The following is a 19,353-nucleotide window of genomic DNA, read 5'->3' as shown; positions in this document are numbered from 1 at the left end:
TGAAATTTGTAAGAGCATATCCATATTTCCCGAGTCCTCTCCGACCGATATGTCGGAGCCAACTTCCAACGAGGTTCAACCTATCCCTTGGTCTTGGAATTGGCCAAATCATTTTGTCAAGACCGTACGATTGGCTGTCTAGTAAATAAAAATGGATGATTGATGATAAATGCCAATACTAAAATTAAGAAGGGTCGGAGAATTGATGATATTCATCCATAAAGTAGTTTCTTTCTTCGCAACATTCCGATAAGATATTATCTGTACTACGCGGCACAACTTTTTTTAACAAATATATTTCAATCAGAAAAGTAAGGCATCGCGTATTTAATTTTACTGAGCGCCTTAAGTAACAAAAGAGAAAAAATAAAAGTAGCATAATGTGAGCCAAAATAACAAAAGAGAAAGTGTAAAGATATTTTGAGTCAATGGTAATACTCTACATTGTACCCATTTAGATGTCTAGCTTAACCATCTTCGAGCGACGACGTCGCTGCATGCGGTAGCGGCGGTGGCGCTCGTGCTCTGTGCAGGGTCGTGGTGGCGAAGAAAGCGGTGGAGGCGGTGTGCCCATAGCAACCGCCAGTGTGAACATCCGCTGCTCGCGCTGGTCAGGCTTCGGTGGTGCTGGGGCCGCATCGAAGCGGTGCCAATAGGCCCGTGCGTTGGGCCCATTGGCACACACAATGCAGCGACGCCCCCTAGCTCTGGCGGAGCCAGCTGCAAAGGCGTCCCACGAAAGGAACGCTTTGCAGCAGGCACACAGCCGGAGCGCCAGCCCAAGTCCGTCAAGGTCAATTGGCGGTGGCACCACATGGACCTCACAGGTCCGGCAATCAATCGGCTCCATTTTGTGAAATGTAAGATGAAAGTTTGATAAAAAGCACCTTAACCAATTAAAATAATCCGTATTTTATTCAATTACAACCAAGATATCTCAGCCACTCATTAATGTCACATTTCCACCAATCGAAGCCACCTTCGCTCCGCTTGGCAGCCAATGGGAAGGCTAAAAATCTGAGTGTTTCGTGTGACAGACGGACGGACACCGTGCTAGCATTGATAGTTTAGGATTGACAAATAGTGGTTAGATGTGCAGTGGCATTTCATTCGACAGAAAGTCACGCCCCTTCTAATATGCAGGCCCCGCACGGGTCGTCGCCTTCTGCCCCCACCCCCGCGATAACTCGCCGCGCCGGAGGGCCAGACAGCCTCCTACAAGAGCTACGCCTACTTGTTAGTGGCGGCGACTACTGAGACATCACCTACCTCATCCTCGATTTGTACAAGCGGCTGCATGGATCAAGGGATCGATACATCGACGTGGGCCTCTGATGGAGCTTCGCCGTCAAAAGCGAAGCAGTGGCGCTGGTTTTCAGCAACGCGTGCGACGATGTTGCAGGCTTTCGTTGCCAAGTAAAGCTTCCCAAGGACGACACCCACCTGCGCAGCCTACTCAACACCTCGATCGTGGTTGAGTTTATCAAGGCCGGAGCTCAAGCAAAGTGGAAGGCTCAACGCGAGTGCCCACCGGACCAGCTTGCCGTCCATCTACCCGTTTTCTATTCCAAGCTTAAGTTTTCTACGGATCAGGAGTACATGTTCCCCCCTGAGTACTGGCTCCAAGCGAGCAATCGCGAATCGCCGATCCACGTCGACCATGCGCGTGTCGGCAGCTACATTTCTCCGTGCGCAACAAGGTTCTTCAAGGTCTGGGCTTCTTTCCGCCTAACGTCCAGCCGCCGTTCAAGTGGGGTAATAAGATCAATTCCTTTAACCGATTGTTGAAAAACAGTGGCTCCGCTGTGGTTGTCCAGCGTCCAGGTGATGTCGTCTACCTGAACAGCTTGGTGTACCATTCCGTGCTGTTGGGGTTTCTGCCGGAAACAACGCCGTCCAAAAGGTGGAGAGGGATTTTTGGAGACGTTATCCTCCTTTTCCAAGATCGCGAGGAGTCATTCAAGTACGCGACACAACTGGCAACCGGGTCAGAGCGAGGGTCGGTTCGAGCTTGGCGCTCACTACTCAGCGCGTTTTGTGTAATGGAAGGGCGTGCTTGGACCGACAAAAAACTACGAAGAAGAAAAGAAGACATTTTTAGGAACGGCTACCTGAGACGGACAAAACAGCCAAGGTTCAACTTCAAGCCAACGCGAAGTGGAACAAAAAGCGCAGTATGGGCGAGAAGATGCGCGCTTTACGGGAGAAGGCCGCCCTGCCGCACTGCCACCGCTCTGATGTCACACTGAGACCGCCCTGCCGCCGCCCTGCCACCGCTCTGCCGCCGCACTACCACCGCACTAAGACCGCCCTCAACCGCCCTTTCACCACCCTGCCACCGCTCTGCCTCCGCACTTCCACCGCACTGAGACCGCCCTGCCACCGCCACCGCACTGAGACCTCCCTGCCGCCGCACTGCCACCGCCTCCCTCTTTTTTAGTGAATACATTTTCGATGTGGCCCACAGTTAAAAAAGAAAACTTTATATATTTGTTTTAAGAGTTACTGACTTAGATGTGCCACCCGTTTGGTACAGGTCGGAGATTGTCGGAGGTTGGATATTTTATGTTATGGTACTAAGAGTTTCATCGTCGTTGTGGGTGGGTGTATTACTTGTCTTGGTGTCTTCACAGGTAGTGGATGGAGTTGCCAGGTGCAAGGACCATGCAAGCAGCTCGGCTGGTGAGCATCAAGCGTGAGCAACAGTCGCTTCGATACCCTTCACAGCTGAGCTTGTGGGGTTCAGGACTGTGAGTAGCGGGAAGTGACGGAAGACGCGTGCGGTTGGGACATCCATTACCTGATTGTTACTGTTAAGACTGTCGACCTAGAGCTGAAAGCAGGTAGCAAGCAGGACACGCTGCACCCGATCCATCGCTTCACGCGTCTGCGTGTCAAATCCAGTCAATTTTTGCAGCGACACCGCGTTTCTGAGTTTGTTTCCGCTGAGTACTTTCGCTATCTTGTGGTCTTCTATGCTTGTATTAAAAAAATGTAATTGAACCCTTTGTTCGTCGTGCTTAGATTCCAGGAGCCTCTGTCAAAGATCCAGCGTGCTGTCATCTCGTCGCAGACGTTTGCGTGCTGAGCGCCTCCTCTTCGAAACGAGCGCGATGTCAAGGCGACATCCACACCATCAGCAGGCGCATCATGGTCTAGCACCCGGTTAACGTGCGGCTACACAGTAGGAATTGCGGTAACGCGATGCGGGGCTGCTAGAGCGGCAAGTCCAGTGGTGACTTGCGGAGTGTTGAGCAGCTCGATCAGCGGGACGTCGGGAGAAAGCGTGGAGCTTGCGAAGCCTGCTTGTACTGGGAGGCTGCTGATGAGGGCTGCGCCTGGGGCGGCTTGCAGAATTAAGGCGAGCGCAATGGCGAGCAAGGGGCACGTAGCCATTTCCGTGTCAGGAAAGAGCGACAGCCCCTGCTCCTTTTCTCAGCCCAAAGACCGTTTCAGGGTCTGTGAATCCGGCTATAAAATTGGTAGAAAGCAGTCTTTGGCACGACGACTGGCATCTCACATCCTAAAAAATAGATTCTCTAACCACTTACATATTATCAATATGAATTTGTGTTATTCACACTAAATGGTCTTTCTATGTGCTCGGTCGAAGCTGTCGGAGGTCGGAGTTAATTTGATATGGATGAATATCATCACTTATCGGACCTCACTTACTTTAAATATCAGCATTAATGGCCAATCATATATTTATTTGTTTTGGATAACCAATCATATCCAAATAATATGTCAGTCTTGGCCAATCAATCCGTCAGGGGTTAGGTTGGTCATCTAAGCTCCACATCGGACGTATTAGGTCCGAGGGGCCCGGAAAATATGTGTATCCCCTTACAAATATTAAGATGCCGGCGTATCACACGCATATTTTCATTTTATCCGACCGACGTAATCATTTCGGTACAAACGACTCCATTTGCGCTTTTAAAATTTGTTGTATTGATACCGTAGCAATTTCTCGAAAGCGCTTAAATGGCGACATGATGCATGGAATTAAGAGCCTCTGTGCTGACGAGATGCAGTAGCTACACTTGTAACTTCTAATAGCTTCCGTGAGGTGGTGCATAGCGAATTCTTATTATTGTACCCGTTTTTAAATAGACATTGACAATTTGCATCAATTACTTGGACATGTTTTACATTATTTAGTGCTCGCTAGCTACACGCAACTACTGAGAGCATCGAGCTCTTCATCGACACGACCAGCAGCTGGGACAAGCATCTGGACTTGGTGCGTCGCCAGCGGGCTATCGGCCGGCAGCATGCTTCCCGCCCTGCCGGGTGGGGAAATAGATCTTGCGGGGTCTGCACGGGGCCTGGCGGCGGCATTCTCGCTGCTGATAGCTGGATGACTCGACGATACCATCGAAGTCCGCCCTTCGGAGTGCCACCTGCAGGCACGCACCCAACGGGCAGCCTGCCGCCCGCCCTGCCGGGCAAGCCACCACAGCCCTTGAGGATCCGCCCGCTGTTGCTGTCCCCTTCGCTCCTTCCGTCTTTGTTGGCCTTCCTGTCCTTGGTGTTGCCTCTCTTGTCGCCGCCGCCACCCTCCTGCTGCATGCCGTCGTGGCCACCCTCCTGTCGCACGTGCCGCCGCCGTCATCGCCCCTCGCCATCTCCCTCCCCGCCTTCTGTAAAATAATAATGTTTAGTGTGTGGGCCACAATATCTAATCCATAAACTAATAAATTGATTTTGAGGGTTTTTATTTAGCGTACCCTAGTTTTGGTACAGGTCCGATAAGGTCATCCGGTCCGATAAATTTTGGTATGGTGGACGCTCAGTATTTGTAAAAAATATTGCGCAAACTACTTGGAGCTCAGTATTTCCGTAATTGTATCGCAAACAACACGGTGGAGGCTCAGAATTTTTAAAAAATATTGCGCAACTTACTTGCAGCTCAGTTTTTAGCAAATATGTTTTTTTTCAACATGGCTACAAATTACTTATAACAAACGACTTTCTCTGAGTTTAATTGTAGATTCTGTTAAACAACGTGCTTGGTAGTCCAAATTGTGATCCGACTACATGTAATGAAAATGAAGAATCCGTTTAGGCTTATCTATTAGTACATGTACCGGTAAAATAGGCCCGTCGAAGCGAAGCGGGGACGAAAAAGACCTTACCAAGTGGGACGTAGCCAAAACTACCGCCGCGTAGCGGCGGCGCTCGGATAGTAATATAGTATGTGGGTGAGAAATCAGAAATTGGAGTGCGATTTCAGTTTTTTCCCATCTGGAAGGTGCTGCGTCTGAGCCGGTGGCATCGTTATGTGGTTCGCGCACTCAGACACGAGCCCACAGCACTGAGGACTTCGCAACCGCGATACTACAGTCGCGCCCGGACCCCCAGCATGTGACACCGCGATACCACCCGATCGTTGCCGCAATTCCTTCCTCTAGCAGCCTTTGTGAATAGGTGTTCTCGCATGCAAGTTGATCATGACGCCTCAGCGTGCATCCCTTCTGCCGAAGAACTTCGAGGTGCTCGTTTTTCTGCGAGCCAACCGTAAGTTCTGGGATGCAGGTACACTTATGAGACTCGATGTTGATGACACTGACGATAACTAGTGTCAATGCTGGTGCTGAAGGGCAAATATTCCTCATTTATTTTTTGTTATTCTTCTTTATATCTATTTATTTCTAATTGTTGTGAAGAACAGCTAATACATTTCTTATTGTAATGCCCGAGCACTGGTGGCATACAATGTGGTATAAGACGTGGGACAGTGTGACCGATAGTGAATTTAGCATTGAACCGGATCACTGATACAATACCCGCGAAATCGTTTTTTTAATGATTTGTGCACCCCAAATCATTAAGACCCCGGATTTGGCAGGACACTTTTGGCAATATCTCGGCTTGTAGCCTGAGTTAGAAGCTGCTACATTGATATTTTCTCTCTTTTGTGCTCAGTAAGATGCCACTTACGCTAACTGCTTAGATTTAAATGTATCTGGCAGCGCTGGTATACAAAGTCAAAGTTTTGGCACTAGCGTCAAATTATTAAGACCACCTCCTTTTTTATGCTAGAAAAACACTTTTAAAAACATACCTTACAAACTTTTATATTAAAAGTTAGTACTTAGTCAGTCCACCTTTCTTCTTGACGACCGCAAAACAGCAGCGAGGCAAGGACTCTACCAGCTTTAGTAAGTACTCCAGCTGAATCGAGCCTCATACAGCCAAGATTGCTGCCTCCAGATCATCAACGTTTTAGCACTGACGGCCATGTGCGTACACTTTGGCCACCATCGCCGACCACACATTCTGGATGGGGTTGCAATCTGGCGAGCAAGCTGGCCGTGCCATGGTGCTGGTTTGCATCTCCTGCAAAAATTGTTTCGTTTCATGCCAGACATGTATCCAAGCATTGTCTTGCTAAAATTCAAAATCAACACCGTAGTTCAAGTGCGCGAAAGGAAGCAGAAATTCAGATCACGTGTAAATGTAGTCACCTGAATTATGTTGTCCTCGCAAGATAGCCAGCTTACTTCTACCTGCTCCGCTAAAAGAGCCTCACACCATGACGCCCCTCCTCCATTTTGGCGACTCAAATAAGACTGTGGAGGATGGCGCATGACCCGCCAGTAATGTTTAAAACCATCAGGTCCATCTAGATTAAAATTCTTTTCATCTGAAAAAATAGTATAAATCTTAATTTCTTATAAAAAAGGCGACATATGATAGAATAAGTAATAGCTGCAACAAAATAGGACAGCTTACCAGGCTTCAGTATGTACTCCTTCGCCCATTCCATGCTTGTTGCTTTATCGCTTCCGTGAGGGGCTCCATCTTGGTGTAGACCCGATGGTCCACACGCTGCAGAGCCCGCTGGATCGTCCTCACGGACGCCTTAATGCCAATTTTGTTCTTGAGCTCGGCGGCAAAGAGCGTACCTGTCGCCGCGATACGCACTAGCTGCGAAAGCTCCTGATCCGTCAGCGCTGGTTGCCGCCCAGCCCTTCGCTGCCCACCGCTGCCTTTTTGTCTCTCCCACTCCGCCTTGACTGCGTTCCGGACGGACGTGCGAGACCGGCCTGTTTTTCAGGCGATCTCGTGCAGTAAAACCCCTCCGTCGTGGAGACCGACGATAAACCAATGCTCTTGCTGGGGCATGGCCTTACAGTGGCCCATTCGAAAATGAAAGACTCGTAGCCTAGCTCGTTTCCATTATCATCTACTTGGTTTTGGTCATCACTCTTTTGATATAGAATTTGTATGGTGTGTTCATAAAAATGTTTTTCTTTCGTAAAAAGGAGGCGGTCTTAATAATTTGACGCTGGTGCCAAAACCTTGAATTTGTAATCCAGCGCTACCAGATACATTGACATTTAAGCTGTAAGCACAAGTGGCATCTTACTAAGGCTAATAGAGAGAGCATATCAAAGTAGGAGCTCCTAACTTGGGCCACAAGCTGGGATATTGCCAAAAGTGTCCCGCCAATTAATGTATACTTTAGCCCTACCCTCCCCCCCCTATTTTAGTTGTTAAGGATTTAAAAATAACCTTTTGGTGTAGTTTCGCAGAAAGCCTGAAATACTAATGCAGTATTTCATAAATCGATCCGTCTTTATTTCGGATTTTCATTGAAATCGCCAAGACTGCAATGACGAACGCCCACCACGTGCAACTCAAGCCGAAGGCGCATGGCGTCATCTTCGACATGGATGGCACGCTGCTGGACACAGAGGAGTTGAGCCGCCTTGCCATTGACGGCGTAGTGCGTCAGTTCGGAAAGGAATTCACCATGCCAATGCACAAGACAATTCTGGGCCGTCCCGCTGTCGAGTGGACTCGCATGGCCATCACTGCCGCCGGTCTCAGCGAGGAGACCATTGCTCCAGAAGAGCTATTTAAGCAGTGGGAGAAGAGTATGCGAGACATGTCGGACCGCGTCAAGGAGATTCCGGGAGGCATCGAGGTTTTGACCGCCCTACACGCACGTGGTATCCCTATCGCGCTGGCCACTTCCAACAGCAGGAACGTCGTGGAGGCCAAGATCAAGCACCACCCGAAGCTCTTCTCATTTTTCTCTACGATCGTGTGCGGTGACGACCCAGCCGTGAAGCGCGGTAAGCCAGCGCCCGATATTTTCCGCACCGCTGGTCAACGTCTCTTTGGGCTCAAGGAGGGCGAGGACGGCGACAAGCCACCGCATTGCATCGTGTTCGAGGACTCGGTAAATGGCTACACTGCAGCTAACGCTGCGGATATGCATAGTATCGCTATTCCCGATGTACGCATCCACACGGACGAAGTACAGAGGGCGGAGCTCTTTGGCGAAGCAGACGAGGTGATCACGTCGCTCACCCAGTTCCAGATCGACAACTACGACTGGCAGCTGTAAAGAGACCACGTTAGACCTACATGTAGTGGTAGACTACTCGACGACCGCTGAGTGCTCTCTTCAATATGAACGTTTGGCTGTAAGTTCCGCATAAAAATAGTATTCTTGTCGCTGACACTTAGAAACTGGGTGCCATGTCGACAGCTATGAGGGTGAACGCAACGCTGCATAGCGAAGAGTTAAAAGATGCATATCGAGTGTGGCTCAACGATCTAAACGACGATAAACCCGAGAGGCTGCTGAAAAAGCTCGACAAGAAGAAGAAGGAAACCGGTGGCGGACGCCGAGCACGACGACATCAACGCATACAGCATGCACAACAGCACACCGCCGCCAGTGCTCTCAAAGATGTCGCTTTAAAGAAGGTAAGACTGCAACAGCATCGCCCTCTCCAACGTCGCTAAAGGCTTGACCGTATGCAGACAGAGCAGACAAAACTACCCTCCATAGCCCTCAAGCTAGCTGATAAACAAGCCCTTCAAGAATCGCAGAGCCGACGGCATCAAGCTCAAGTGGATGAGGCGAATTATTCCTCCTATCAATACTCACATGAGCTGTCGTGGAGGCCTGGACTTGCGTTCTACCAACAGTTAGTGCGTCAGATACTCCAGAAACGCTCCTCAGAAACGCAATGTGGGAGTAATTCGGAAGGTATTATTACGACTGAGCTGGCAGGTTTCCCTGTTCTGGTGGCGCCAATCCTCCTTCGAGTTTCGATTCGACGAAGTCATGAGGATCAGCTCGGTGTCGCTCTTTTATTTTGTCAGGAACAAAACCAAGAGCAAGGATTAAGCGATGACAGCACATCGCTGGTTCTAAACTGCCATGTGTACGTGCGTGAAAGGAGCTGGCGAGAGAATTGCAAACTGCTGGTCGACATCGTGTCAAACCCGTCATCTGACATTTGTGCAGTGAGGAAAAGTGCTGAAGATTTCGAGTGTCAAAGCAACGAGTTAAGGCTTTTGCGTTCCCGTCAAGAGGTTGCAAAGGCAATAGATGAGCTTTGGGTGAGCTCCAGTGATGTCAACAACATCGACACCGATTTGCTTGCAATTCAGAAGTATGTTCCATTCAAGGGGATATCGAGTCGCTCTAACGCCTTTGCAGCTTCAACCACTGCGTCTTTAGCTGAACATAAAGCTTGGATAGCACGCTGTGCTTCACGAAAACGAGATAAACACCCATCAATTGTTTGGGTCATTTCTGGCGGAGGCGTTTGTGATAGTATAACGTCAACACGCAGCGAAGACTGCCAACTAGTGAAATGTACCATGGACCAAGCGTGGTCTGAGCCTCGGCTGTTGACTTCAATGTGTATTATGTCATTGGAGAAGACTCTACGAGTTCGATTCATGGAACTGGTACTAGATCTGCTCCAAGACACTTCTGGAACTTGGTGGCTCCTACAGGTGAAGGCTTTTAAGCTTACTTCCGTTCGTCCTGCCTCTGCAGCAACAGTGTCGTCGTCGTCCACCAAAGCTTTACCGAGTCTATCACGTACTCAGTCAGCACCGACTCGGTTTGAGATTGGAGTCGTTCCAACTCCGCAGTGGAAGAAGTGGCGTTGCGCTGGGCGATACTGCACGTTAGCGCCAGGCAATCAGCTACTTGATTGTATCGGCGGGCCTGAAGACTGCAACGAGCCGAGTGGGTATCTCACGAAGAAAATGGTGCGAAGCTGTGAGTTTTACGATGATTTTGTTCAGCAGCAAGATGTGAGTCTTGCTGGTGGCTTTGCTGAGTTCCATTCGGCTTTGACATTTCACTTGCAACACCGCTTACCGAAGCGTGATCGCAGCCAACTCTACGAACCTCAAGCGCTTTGTAGGACATGTATTAAGCGGTATCATTCTCTGCGACAGCAATGGAAGGAAACGGTGAAAGCTCCGAAAACGACGACTACGACTCGCAGGAAGTTATCTCGGACCGAGCAGACATTGCTACCTCCCCGCACGCTCCCCTCGCTTCAACGAAAGCCTGAAGCTTTGTCAACCTTGAACCCCTCTAATTCTAGTCCTGCCATAACAGCTTCAAACCTCAGCACGTCTTCAAAGTTGAACGAGCGGGAACAAACCACCACACCGTCCCATTACCTAACTGAGATAGCAGCGATGGAAGAAATGCTAGCAGAACATGCACCACCTTCGTTGCTGGACTCCAAGAGACACGATCTTCTAGATGGGGCACAAACCCAAGCTGCGGCTGTAAACTCATCAGCTCTGATGAACGCATTGTCCCCTAGATCGTCAGGCCACGACGACATTTTCCCCATATGGGATGGTGTCACTCGAATCGAAGAAATGTGGCAGAACTTGACCTTCAAACCTCTCGAACGACAACTAACCGAAACTGAGTTAGACAACGATGAAAATGGCGTGAATCAAGGCTATAACACCATTTCATTGCAGCAAGAGCTTGCAGAGATTGCCGAATCGAGCGACACTAATGACAAAAACGATGAAAACTCTAGTATCAAGGTTGTTGAATCTGTTATGGCCAAGGCTGACGCAGCCTACACGATCCACGTCCAGCACTGTCGTCGTGTGTTTGAAGATGAAATCTACCGTGAAAATCTTGTGAACGACGCCGTGAGCGCGCTTCGATCGGGAAACCGGAACATTTGCTTAGTTGCACCTCCACCTGCTCGCAACTTGGAAGGAAATACCAACAAGCAGCACAATGGCGAGGATGACGATGAACTGGCTGAGATGGCGTTGCGTTCGCTCTACATCGACGTCAAGCAAGCAATTACAGCTTCATCTGATGGTTTGGCTTCTGACTTGTTGCTTTCCTCGTGGTCACTGCGCCCAACAGTTTGCCGTGAAACAAGTGGCTGCATCTCTGTAAATTTGGGTCCAGCCATATGATTGAAACCTGGACACCATGCCCACGTTGATGAAATAGAGCTACTGTAGAATTGATCGAATTTACACGCTATGCTACGATGTCGAAGCTCTTTAGTGCTCTTCAGCGTAGTAGTCAGGATACTTTGACACATGCTCCAGCATCTCGCGCTCTTGCTCCTGTAACACCATATCCAATAACAATGAGTTTCATCTCAAAACCAATAAGGCAACGCACTAAACGTACAAGCAAGTGCGGCAACTTGACGTCGTATACATCCTCAAACATCGTCTCCAGAGCCGGACGTTCCTTTGTCTCTGCCTGTTGTAAAGCTGCTAGCACATTTGTCCGCTCGTTATCCTGCATGAGACGATCCTGCTCTTCCGTAAGCCATCCACGTTTCTGCAAAAACGATGACTCAAATGTCAAGAGCTACACACCAGACATCTCCGTCGTTCTCTTTCTACTTACCAGCAGATAACGCTTAGTCCGCTCAATTGGATCACAGGTTTCTTTCCATTGTTTGATCTCAGCAACGGCTCGGTACTGCGTCGAGTCATCCGAAGTCGAGTGGTGTCCCTGACGGTAGGACATTGCCTCGATAAGTACGGGTCGATTTTCCTTCAGAATATACTCGCGAGCACGGCGAGTGGCTTCGTGCACAGCCAAGAAATCGTTGCCATCGACACGCATGATGGGGATACCGTAGCCACTGCCACGCGAAGCAATACCGTCGCCACGGAACTGCTCCTTAGTTGACGTGCTAATAGCGAATCCATTGTTTCGGACGAAGAAGAGGATGGGACAGTCCTTCGTGGATGCAAAATTCAACGCAGCATGGAAATCTCCCTCGCTGGCAGCACCTTCACCGAAGTAACAGACCGAAATACGGTCCTCCTTGGCCAACTTAAACGCGTAAGCAGCACCTGCGGCCTATAAACGTGCAGCACAAAGCGTCAAGATCGATTTCCGTTGCTTTTACAGGTATGTACTGTACCTGAGGGAGCTGTGTCGCCAACGGAGACGAAATGGTCTGGTGGTTGAGGTTCTTAGACCCGTAGTGTACTGGCATTTGACGGCCCTTGCCGTGTCCGTCCTTGTTGCTGAAGCATTGGTCGGCAAATTCTTGAAGTGTGAAGCCACGCCACATAAGGACACCTGGTTCACGGTACTGTGCAAAAACCATGTCTCCAAGACGAAGCGCCGACGCACTGCCAAACGAGATGGCTTCTTCGCCGTACGACGTCATGTAGAAGGAGATGCGCCCCTGACGCTGCGCATCGTAGAAAATATTGTCCATTGTCTATAGAAATTACAGCGCTAGCGTTAGAAACGACTCTTTTCATCCACGAAATTCATCTGCGTACGTTCAGACGGATCATTTGGCTGTAGATCTGCGTGCACAGGTCCTGGCTGAGCTGCGGGTCCGTGGCACCCTCCACGACGTCGCCATTCTCGTTCAGAACTGCAAATACAGCGCCAATTTTAGTTTTTATTTCTAAGAAAATGCAAGTGTCAGTTGCTTGTCTCCGTACTGCGAAAGCACGGAATGGGGTCGATCTCCTTCGGGTCGCGAAACACCACGTCGGGTACGAAAGGCATCTCGGTGCCTGGGAAACAGCCGAGCGTGGATGCCGAAGAGAGGCGACGCACGTGGCATCTGGTGCAAATAGCGACGCGGCGAGCGAGTGACGCTGCTGAGAACATGGCGATGAAGATGGAAGCTTGGCGGCTAAATCGATTCTGGTGTTGAACTTCAGGTCGAAGCAGCGATAGCTTTTTGCATCTAATCAAATGCTGCATCAAAACGGCCATCTATAATGAATAAAAAGAAACGTATGCGGATGGCAGAGACTTTGAAATCTACAAGAAGGTCCTAATGGGTCCTGTGTAATATAGTATGGTCCATTTATTCGGATGAGCATGTGACGGGACTGATCCAGTGAGTTTTTTTGTATTTCAGCGACGAAACAGCTCGCAAATGCTTCGTGAGTACTAAGTACTGTACATGTACATGTTTGTAGAGTACTGCACGACTCGTGCAGGATACAGTTTTAAGAAATGTACGGGAATACATTGCAAGATAAAACATTATGCAATGCGTATTGGAATAGGAGCTGGATAAAGGCACCAAACAGGGCTAGTTAGTATTACTGTTGTTCATCCGTGATTCATCCCGATTCGTCCGGCACGGATGAATATTCATCCGTGTGATAGTATTTATTAGTGGACTGAAATAAATGGTGTTTAAATTACCCAAAATATCCTATCTTCCTCTAGGTCCCCACTTCGACCGTTATCATGCCTCGTGGCACTGCAAAGAGCGGTGCGAAGACACGCTCCAAGGCTGCTGCCGGTAAGGCGCAAGCCAAGAGCACTAAGCCTCACGGCAAAGGCTCTGCACTCAAGGAGGCTACTCAGGTGGCCTCCGAGGCGATCGGTTCCTCGGGTGACGCGGCTGTGGACAAGCGCGCAAGCAAGCGCCGCAGCCTGTCACCCTCGGCCTCTGACAATCGTCCGAGCCTTCGGTTCGTGGAACATGAGTTCAACTCTGGCAGTGAGGACGAAGCCGAGTCCGAGAGCACGCACGATGCTCCTGCGGGCTCTGTGAGAGGGCACAGCCCAGTGATCAGTGAGCACAAGGACGACAGCGTGCAGTCGCTCGCTAGTGATCACGGTGATCACAGTCCCAGGACCTCTGTGCGCTCTGAGAGTCCGGCCAACAAGGCTAAGGGCAATCCCAAAGCCGGTGGCGATGAGGAAGATAATCCTCGCAAACGTCTCTCGCTTGCCGAGGGTCTTGCGCGTGCTAAGGCCTCTAAAGCCGAAGGCGCCAAGCCCTCAAAGAAGCGTACAGCCTCTAAGTCTCCACTCCGCGAGGAGAAGGAGACTCGACGCTCCTATCAGAGTCTCTTCGACTCCTCGGATGAAGAGGAGGAGAGGGAGGGAGAAAAAGAGGAGGAAGGTGCTATCGTTGAGCCCCGGGAGGTCTCGAATGACCTCGACCAGCAGCAGGAGGAATTCCAAGCTGCCCAGCGTGTGCGTGGGGGTTCGGTGTCGGCACCCGTCAGCCAGGGAGCTGCCATCAACTCAAGAGGGTATTGGCCTCCCGAGGAGAGCTCTGGGGCTGACCTCTTCTTAGAGGTCCTCGTCGCTCCTCGTGGCCTTGTGGGCGGCCACACTTCTAGGGGCATCTATGAACGAGCCCTTGTTCAGAAAGAACAGTTGTTCGTCGACAACTTGGAGGCTGCTCGGTGTGTGCTTCTCGCGCCACATCGCATTCCCCTTAAGGACTTCACGACTTGTCGTAAGAAGCCCGAGACCCGGGTGGTCTCTATCCTGTTTGGGGATACCCCTGGGTTATGCCCGAGAACTGTCCCACGTGGAGTTCTTGTGAGGACATGTTCTGGGCGTGGGTGGAGACTCTTAAGTACTCACCCACGGAGTTACGGGAACTCCATGAAGATCAGCAGCTGTCCCACATCCTGGACCAGCGTGATCTTCGTGTGAGGTTTGCCCACTTGATCAGCAAGCGTATGCTGCCAATGGACATCCTGAAGCGCGCGGCTTCTAGCGCTCACGATGAGCGCGGGTACGGAATGTATTCATCGTCCGTACCCCGTTCGGGCAAGAAGCCCCGGACTACTTATGAAGCTGCCGCCGCTTCTGTTCCCAGATTGCGACAGCCTTCGGGCAGTCAATCAGGAGCCGTTCAATCGGCTCCCACGAGCTCTCGGAGTGGGCATAACCCCTCCACTTCACGAGGAGCTGTCGCTTATCGCGACACCGTTGCTCCTGGAGGATCCGCTCCACGTGGAAGTGGACTTCTCCATTCTGGTCAAGCAGGGGCGGAGGTGCCCTCGTACGAGTACGAGTACTCGGCGCCTCCCGAGAGCCACTCTCGTCCGAGTGCTCCGACTGCGGGTCCGACACAGGACCCTGAGGTTGACCGCCTCCGTCAACGTGTCCTCGTGCTTGAGATATCACTTGGCCTTGGGACTGGCGGTAATGCTGCCGCCCAGGCCGGGAATCAGGGCGAGCTCGCTCGTCTTGCGGGTCGCCTGAACCTGGTGGAGCGCGAGGTCGCGAGCCTGCACCTGCGGGTGGATCGCCGGGCCTCTTCGTCCGATCTGGACGAGGCCTTTCGAATGATCCGACGGATCGAGGCTTTGTTGCCACGTCCGGAGCCGCCTGCGGCACACTCCCAGACGTACGCGTATGGTGCGTACCCGGCGTACTCAGCGTACTCGGCGTATGGCGCCGGGGTCCGTTCGTATGGAGCCCCTCCGGCGTACGGTCTTGACCGCAGCCTTGCCGTCCCGACCGAGGCTTGGGTGCCTGCTCCGACGCCCTCGTCGACGACTGTGACCGGCCCTCGCTTCGAGGAGCTGGGTCAAGGGGGGACTGCGAGTCAGCAACCCCCTGCGGGTCAAAGTACCGCTTAAGACGTCCGACATAGAACGTCGGGTGCGTCGTCATTGACTTTGGAAGGTCGATGGTGTACGACGCATCATGTCTGGCTAGGACTGCAAAAGGTCCGATGAAGCGGTGCTTCAGTTTGTTGCTGCCGACAGAGCTAACAGTGTCTAGAGGTAGGTTCCTCGTGTCTAGCAACACTAAGTCCCCAACCTCAAATATACTTAAGTTTCCTCTTCCTTGCTTGTCTGAGTACTCCTTTTGCTTATCTTGGGCCGCTGCCATGGCATCGCGGACCCTGCTGACAATGTTCAGCTTGGTATCCATAAAGAATTCCACCTTTTTCCGCAGCGAAACTGGTCTCACATCCGAGACCTGGGAGGAAAGGGCTTTCCGAGCCTTTCCCCCACTTAGAATAGAGGAGTCGGTGTCTTCTCGAAGAGTGAGAGGCACTCTGGGGTGTCGGAAGTCGTTCAAGTAGAACGGCGTGAACCCCGTGGACGCGTGCACCGCGTTGTTGAGCGCAAACTCAACAACTGGAAGCTGCGTCGACCACGTACGTGGTGCTGCCGCGCACACACTGCGCAGAGTGTCCTCGAGCACTCGATTGACGCGCTCTGTTTGGCCGTCGGTCTGCGGATGGTCCGCAGTGGACATCTGCAGACGAGTTCCCAGTAAAGAAAACAGCGTTTTCCAAAACGCGGCAGTGAACCGCGGGTCTCGGTCCGAGACAATCGTCTCCGGGAGACCGTGATAGCGGAACACGCCATCGACGAACAACCTGGCGGTTTGTTCACCCGTAACAGTGACGGGAACTGGAGCAAGATGTACCATCTTGCTCAGCCGACACACGAACACCAAAATTCCGGTGTTGCCGTGTCCGTCGGCGGGAAGCCCAAAGATGAAGTCAAGACTCATCGACTTCCAACAATCAGCCGGTACGGGCAGGCTCTGTAGTGGAGCCGAAGAGTGCCCTGCGGGTTTGACCCGCTGACATGTTTCACATGTCTTGACGTACCGGGCGACCCACTTGTACATGTGGGTCCACCAGAAGGACTGAGAGACCGACAGAAAGGTCTTCTCGCGGCCCAAGTGGCCGCTGGAGGGCGCGTCATGCGCCTCCGCGAGGATGTCGAACTTCAGATCCGCGTTGTTGGCTACGACCACCCGTGGAGGATCAGTGGGCTCCACCCGATAATAGAGGAGGCCCTCCTTCTACTCATATCGGTGGAGCCGTGAGCGCCGTCGCGACGAGAGCCAGTCGGACTTCGCGCTCGTTCCGGCCTTAACCCCCCAACGCCCAAGCCGTTTTTTGACGTTATTTCAAATCATCCAACATAGTACTCATCCAACATGTAAAACCGTGCAACACTTGACTTTACTATAGTCTCGTATAATTCCGAGCACCTTTCTTGTACATGCACAACAAGACAATTTCTGCAAATCCCGTCACAATGTTGTACATGATGTACACCAGATCAAAGTTGTATATACACCGGCAGACTGCTTGAATATGGCGTACATCCAGCATGATGGAGGTTTCAAAAAAAGGTGTCGATGTATCTTTTATCAAGAGACTGTACGAAGCCTATCAATCCGGTGCAAAGCCGGGAGGTTTGAAGACAACGAAAAGCGAAACCAAACACACATCAATTGAATACAGTAAGAAAAAGCACATATTGCAGCACTACGTTCATCCACCACCAGTTATCGGCTCACTCAGTCTCGCTACCTTCCCTGTCGTCGTCGTGCGCTACGCTGTCGCTGTCGCTCCCCTCGCTAATACCTTCCTCCTCCTCTCCATCACTACTTCGGCGGCGGCGCTTACCCTTTCCTCCAGCCTCGCGATTCTGGAATCCTCGTCCACATCGCGCCCTGGGGCATTTGGCTCCATTTGCCCACTTGTGATGCCAGATCTGGTGGCAGCTCAGAGCGTTGCCAGGATAGTGGTGCGGCCAAATACGAGTACACAGATACATGCTGTACATAACGAGCAACAGTTAGTAGTCGTTTCAGCCATATCGAATTCGTATGTACCGAGCTTTATCAGAAGTGCTGCAGGCATCGCAATAGTATTTGGTGGCTCGACGCTCTCCCACCCGGCGCTTCAGAATTGCGCACACTTTGCATTGGCGCTGCCGGCGCTTGCGCACGCCTTTCACGATCTGGTACTCAGGACATTCCTGAGGTTCGTGGCCAGGTGGCAAGGGTGGAAGCTCGTCGCCAGCTGCGGTCTCTTGTGGTCTTGGCTGTCAACATACAGCATGTGGGTCATACAATATGTCAGTATTATCCAACATGATACAGATACAACATCAGGACTTACACTTTCATCGAAGTCGTACTTGGTCAGAGCAAGCAGCTGGGCATGAAGCTCCACTAGGAATTCTGCGTGCGACATTGGAGACCCACCATTTCGCTTATGTGCCTCACGAAAGATGATATACGCATTCACAATCGCCACATCCACAAGCCCCAAAAATATGGACTTGTAGTATTTCTTGCACCAAGTCTGCAACTGCAACGAGTAACGCTGGAGGCGCAGCTGGCCACGCCCCCCATCCATTTGTGATAGTCTCGAATCATAGCAGGACAAGGGACATCAGTCCGTCTGCCGTGTGTTCCACGTGTACGCCTCTCTGATAACAAGCACAACATTGATTAGATGAATAGGAAACAGCACTCCTCTTGCATATACGTACGACACTCCTCCATCGCACGGCTCGATCCAGTCCCCAAGAATTGCACGGGTTTTCTATCCCACCACACTAAAGCCGTCATTAGGGGGCAAGCTTTTGCCACTGCCATTCTTGTTGTACCGTGCGGTATGCTTTTGGGTCGGTCTCGATTTTTTTCAACAATTTGCTGAGGATAGCCCACTTTGTCACCCATTATCGTACCGATACTGTAGCCATTCCTATGTAGTAGTTGAAACGCCAGTTGAACAGACGTATAAAATCGATCCGTCACTACAATGTGATAGACGTCATCTTCGGGTGGTGGCAGGACAGCTTCCAAGTTTCGGATAACTGCTGACGGCCCGGTGTTTGGATCTGCAGATCGCTGACTGTCTGGAACGTTGCCTACTTCATGGACCTGCTGCGCTTTGCCACAATACACCTCAAGTCTTCTTGTTGTAGGATACAGCATACAAGCATACAACATTAGATACAACATGATAGACTTGGTCAAAAAAAAAACCGCGAGTCCGCAAGGACTCGCAGTCATCTCACCTCATACAGTAGGAAGTATCTGCACAACACGTCAGAAAAAGCTTTGTGCCCCACTTGTGAGGCTTCGCCTTGAGATATTGACGCGTAGGATTGTTCCGGTTCTTCAGAGGTAGAACGCCCTCATCAAATGATATGATCGGCGGCGTTTTGTAGCCCAACGGAAACGTTTCTTGCAGCGTTTCAACGATAGACCTGAATTTCCAGGCGCGGTCAGTTGCTGCTCTCGTGTCTGCGTTGTTGGTGAAGTGAAGAATTCCCATGATGTGTTCAAAGCGGTTTCGCGGCAAAAAATCGTTGAACGTCCCCCGTGGGATAGCTCCCACTGCATTAGTGCCCCAATGATCACGTAACCTGCGGCGGTGAGGGTTCAGCATTCTTGCCATCAGTAATCCAAGCGCTTGCAGTATCTCGTGCGGCTTGACGTCCCGCTTCTTGGCCTCGCGATGCAAAAACCACTCTTTGGACTTCTTGGCAGGTGTCTTCTGCGAGCTGAAC

General features: G+C 51.0%; 5 protein-coding genes across 5 annotated transcripts; 3 read left to right on the top strand and 2 right to left on the bottom strand.

The window, feature by feature from the left end:
- Positions 1-6,747: 6,747 nt before the first annotated feature.
- PITG_11165 (uncharacterized protein) lies at positions 6,748-7,343 on the bottom strand (the record flags this gene model as incomplete). The annotated part of the gene is made up of 3 exons (XM_002901886.1): positions 6,748-6,936; positions 6,993-7,217; positions 7,311-7,343. 3 exons carry the CDS (start codon positions 7,341-7,343, stop codon positions 6,748-6,750), a joined length of 447 nt encoding a protein of 148 aa, XP_002901932.1.
- A 263-nt stretch (positions 7,344-7,606) lies between these two features.
- On the top strand, positions 7,607-8,445 carry PITG_11164 (uncharacterized protein; the record flags this gene model as incomplete). The annotated part of the gene is made up of 1 exon (XM_002901885.1): positions 7,607-8,445. The coding sequence occupies one exon, from the start codon at positions 7,625-7,627 to the stop codon at positions 8,363-8,365; it is 741 nt and encodes a 246-aa protein (XP_002901931.1).
- A 1,230-nt stretch (positions 8,446-9,675) lies between these two features.
- On the top strand, positions 9,676-10,492 carry PITG_11163 (uncharacterized protein; the record flags this gene model as incomplete). The annotated part of the gene is made up of 4 exons (XM_002901884.1): positions 9,676-9,802; positions 9,845-9,950; positions 10,014-10,242; positions 10,472-10,492. 4 exons carry the CDS (start codon positions 9,676-9,678, stop codon positions 10,490-10,492), a joined length of 483 nt encoding a protein of 160 aa, XP_002901930.1.
- Positions 10,493-10,665: 173 nt separating this feature from the next.
- PITG_11162 (uncharacterized protein) lies at positions 10,666-11,232 on the top strand (the record flags this gene model as incomplete). Its single annotated transcript, XM_002901883.1, has 3 exons — positions 10,666-10,740; positions 10,897-10,992; positions 11,074-11,232. The coding sequence occupies 3 exons, from the start codon at positions 10,666-10,668 to the stop codon at positions 11,230-11,232; spliced, it is 330 nt and encodes a 109-aa protein (XP_002901929.1).
- A 90-nt stretch (positions 11,233-11,322) lies between these two features.
- On the bottom strand, positions 11,323-12,916 carry PITG_11161 (2-oxoisovalerate dehydrogenase alpha subunit, mitochondrial precursor; the record flags this gene model as incomplete). Its single annotated transcript, XM_002901882.1, has 6 exons — positions 11,323-11,388; positions 11,456-11,611; positions 11,681-12,142; positions 12,207-12,512; positions 12,577-12,674; positions 12,745-12,916. The coding sequence occupies 6 exons, from the start codon at positions 12,914-12,916 to the stop codon at positions 11,323-11,325; spliced, it is 1,260 nt and encodes a 419-aa protein (XP_002901928.1).
- Between the last annotated feature and the right edge of the window lie 6,437 nt (positions 12,917-19,353).

The sequence above is a fragment of the Phytophthora infestans genome, genomic scaffold (assembly GCF_000142945.1).
Source record: "Phytophthora infestans T30-4 supercont1.19 genomic scaffold, whole genome shotgun sequence".
Lineage (NCBI taxonomy): Eukaryota > Oomycota > Peronosporomycetes > Peronosporales > Peronosporaceae > Phytophthora > Phytophthora infestans.
Note: the sequence above shows the minus strand (reverse complement) of the source record. Positions and strands in the feature narration are given on the sequence as shown.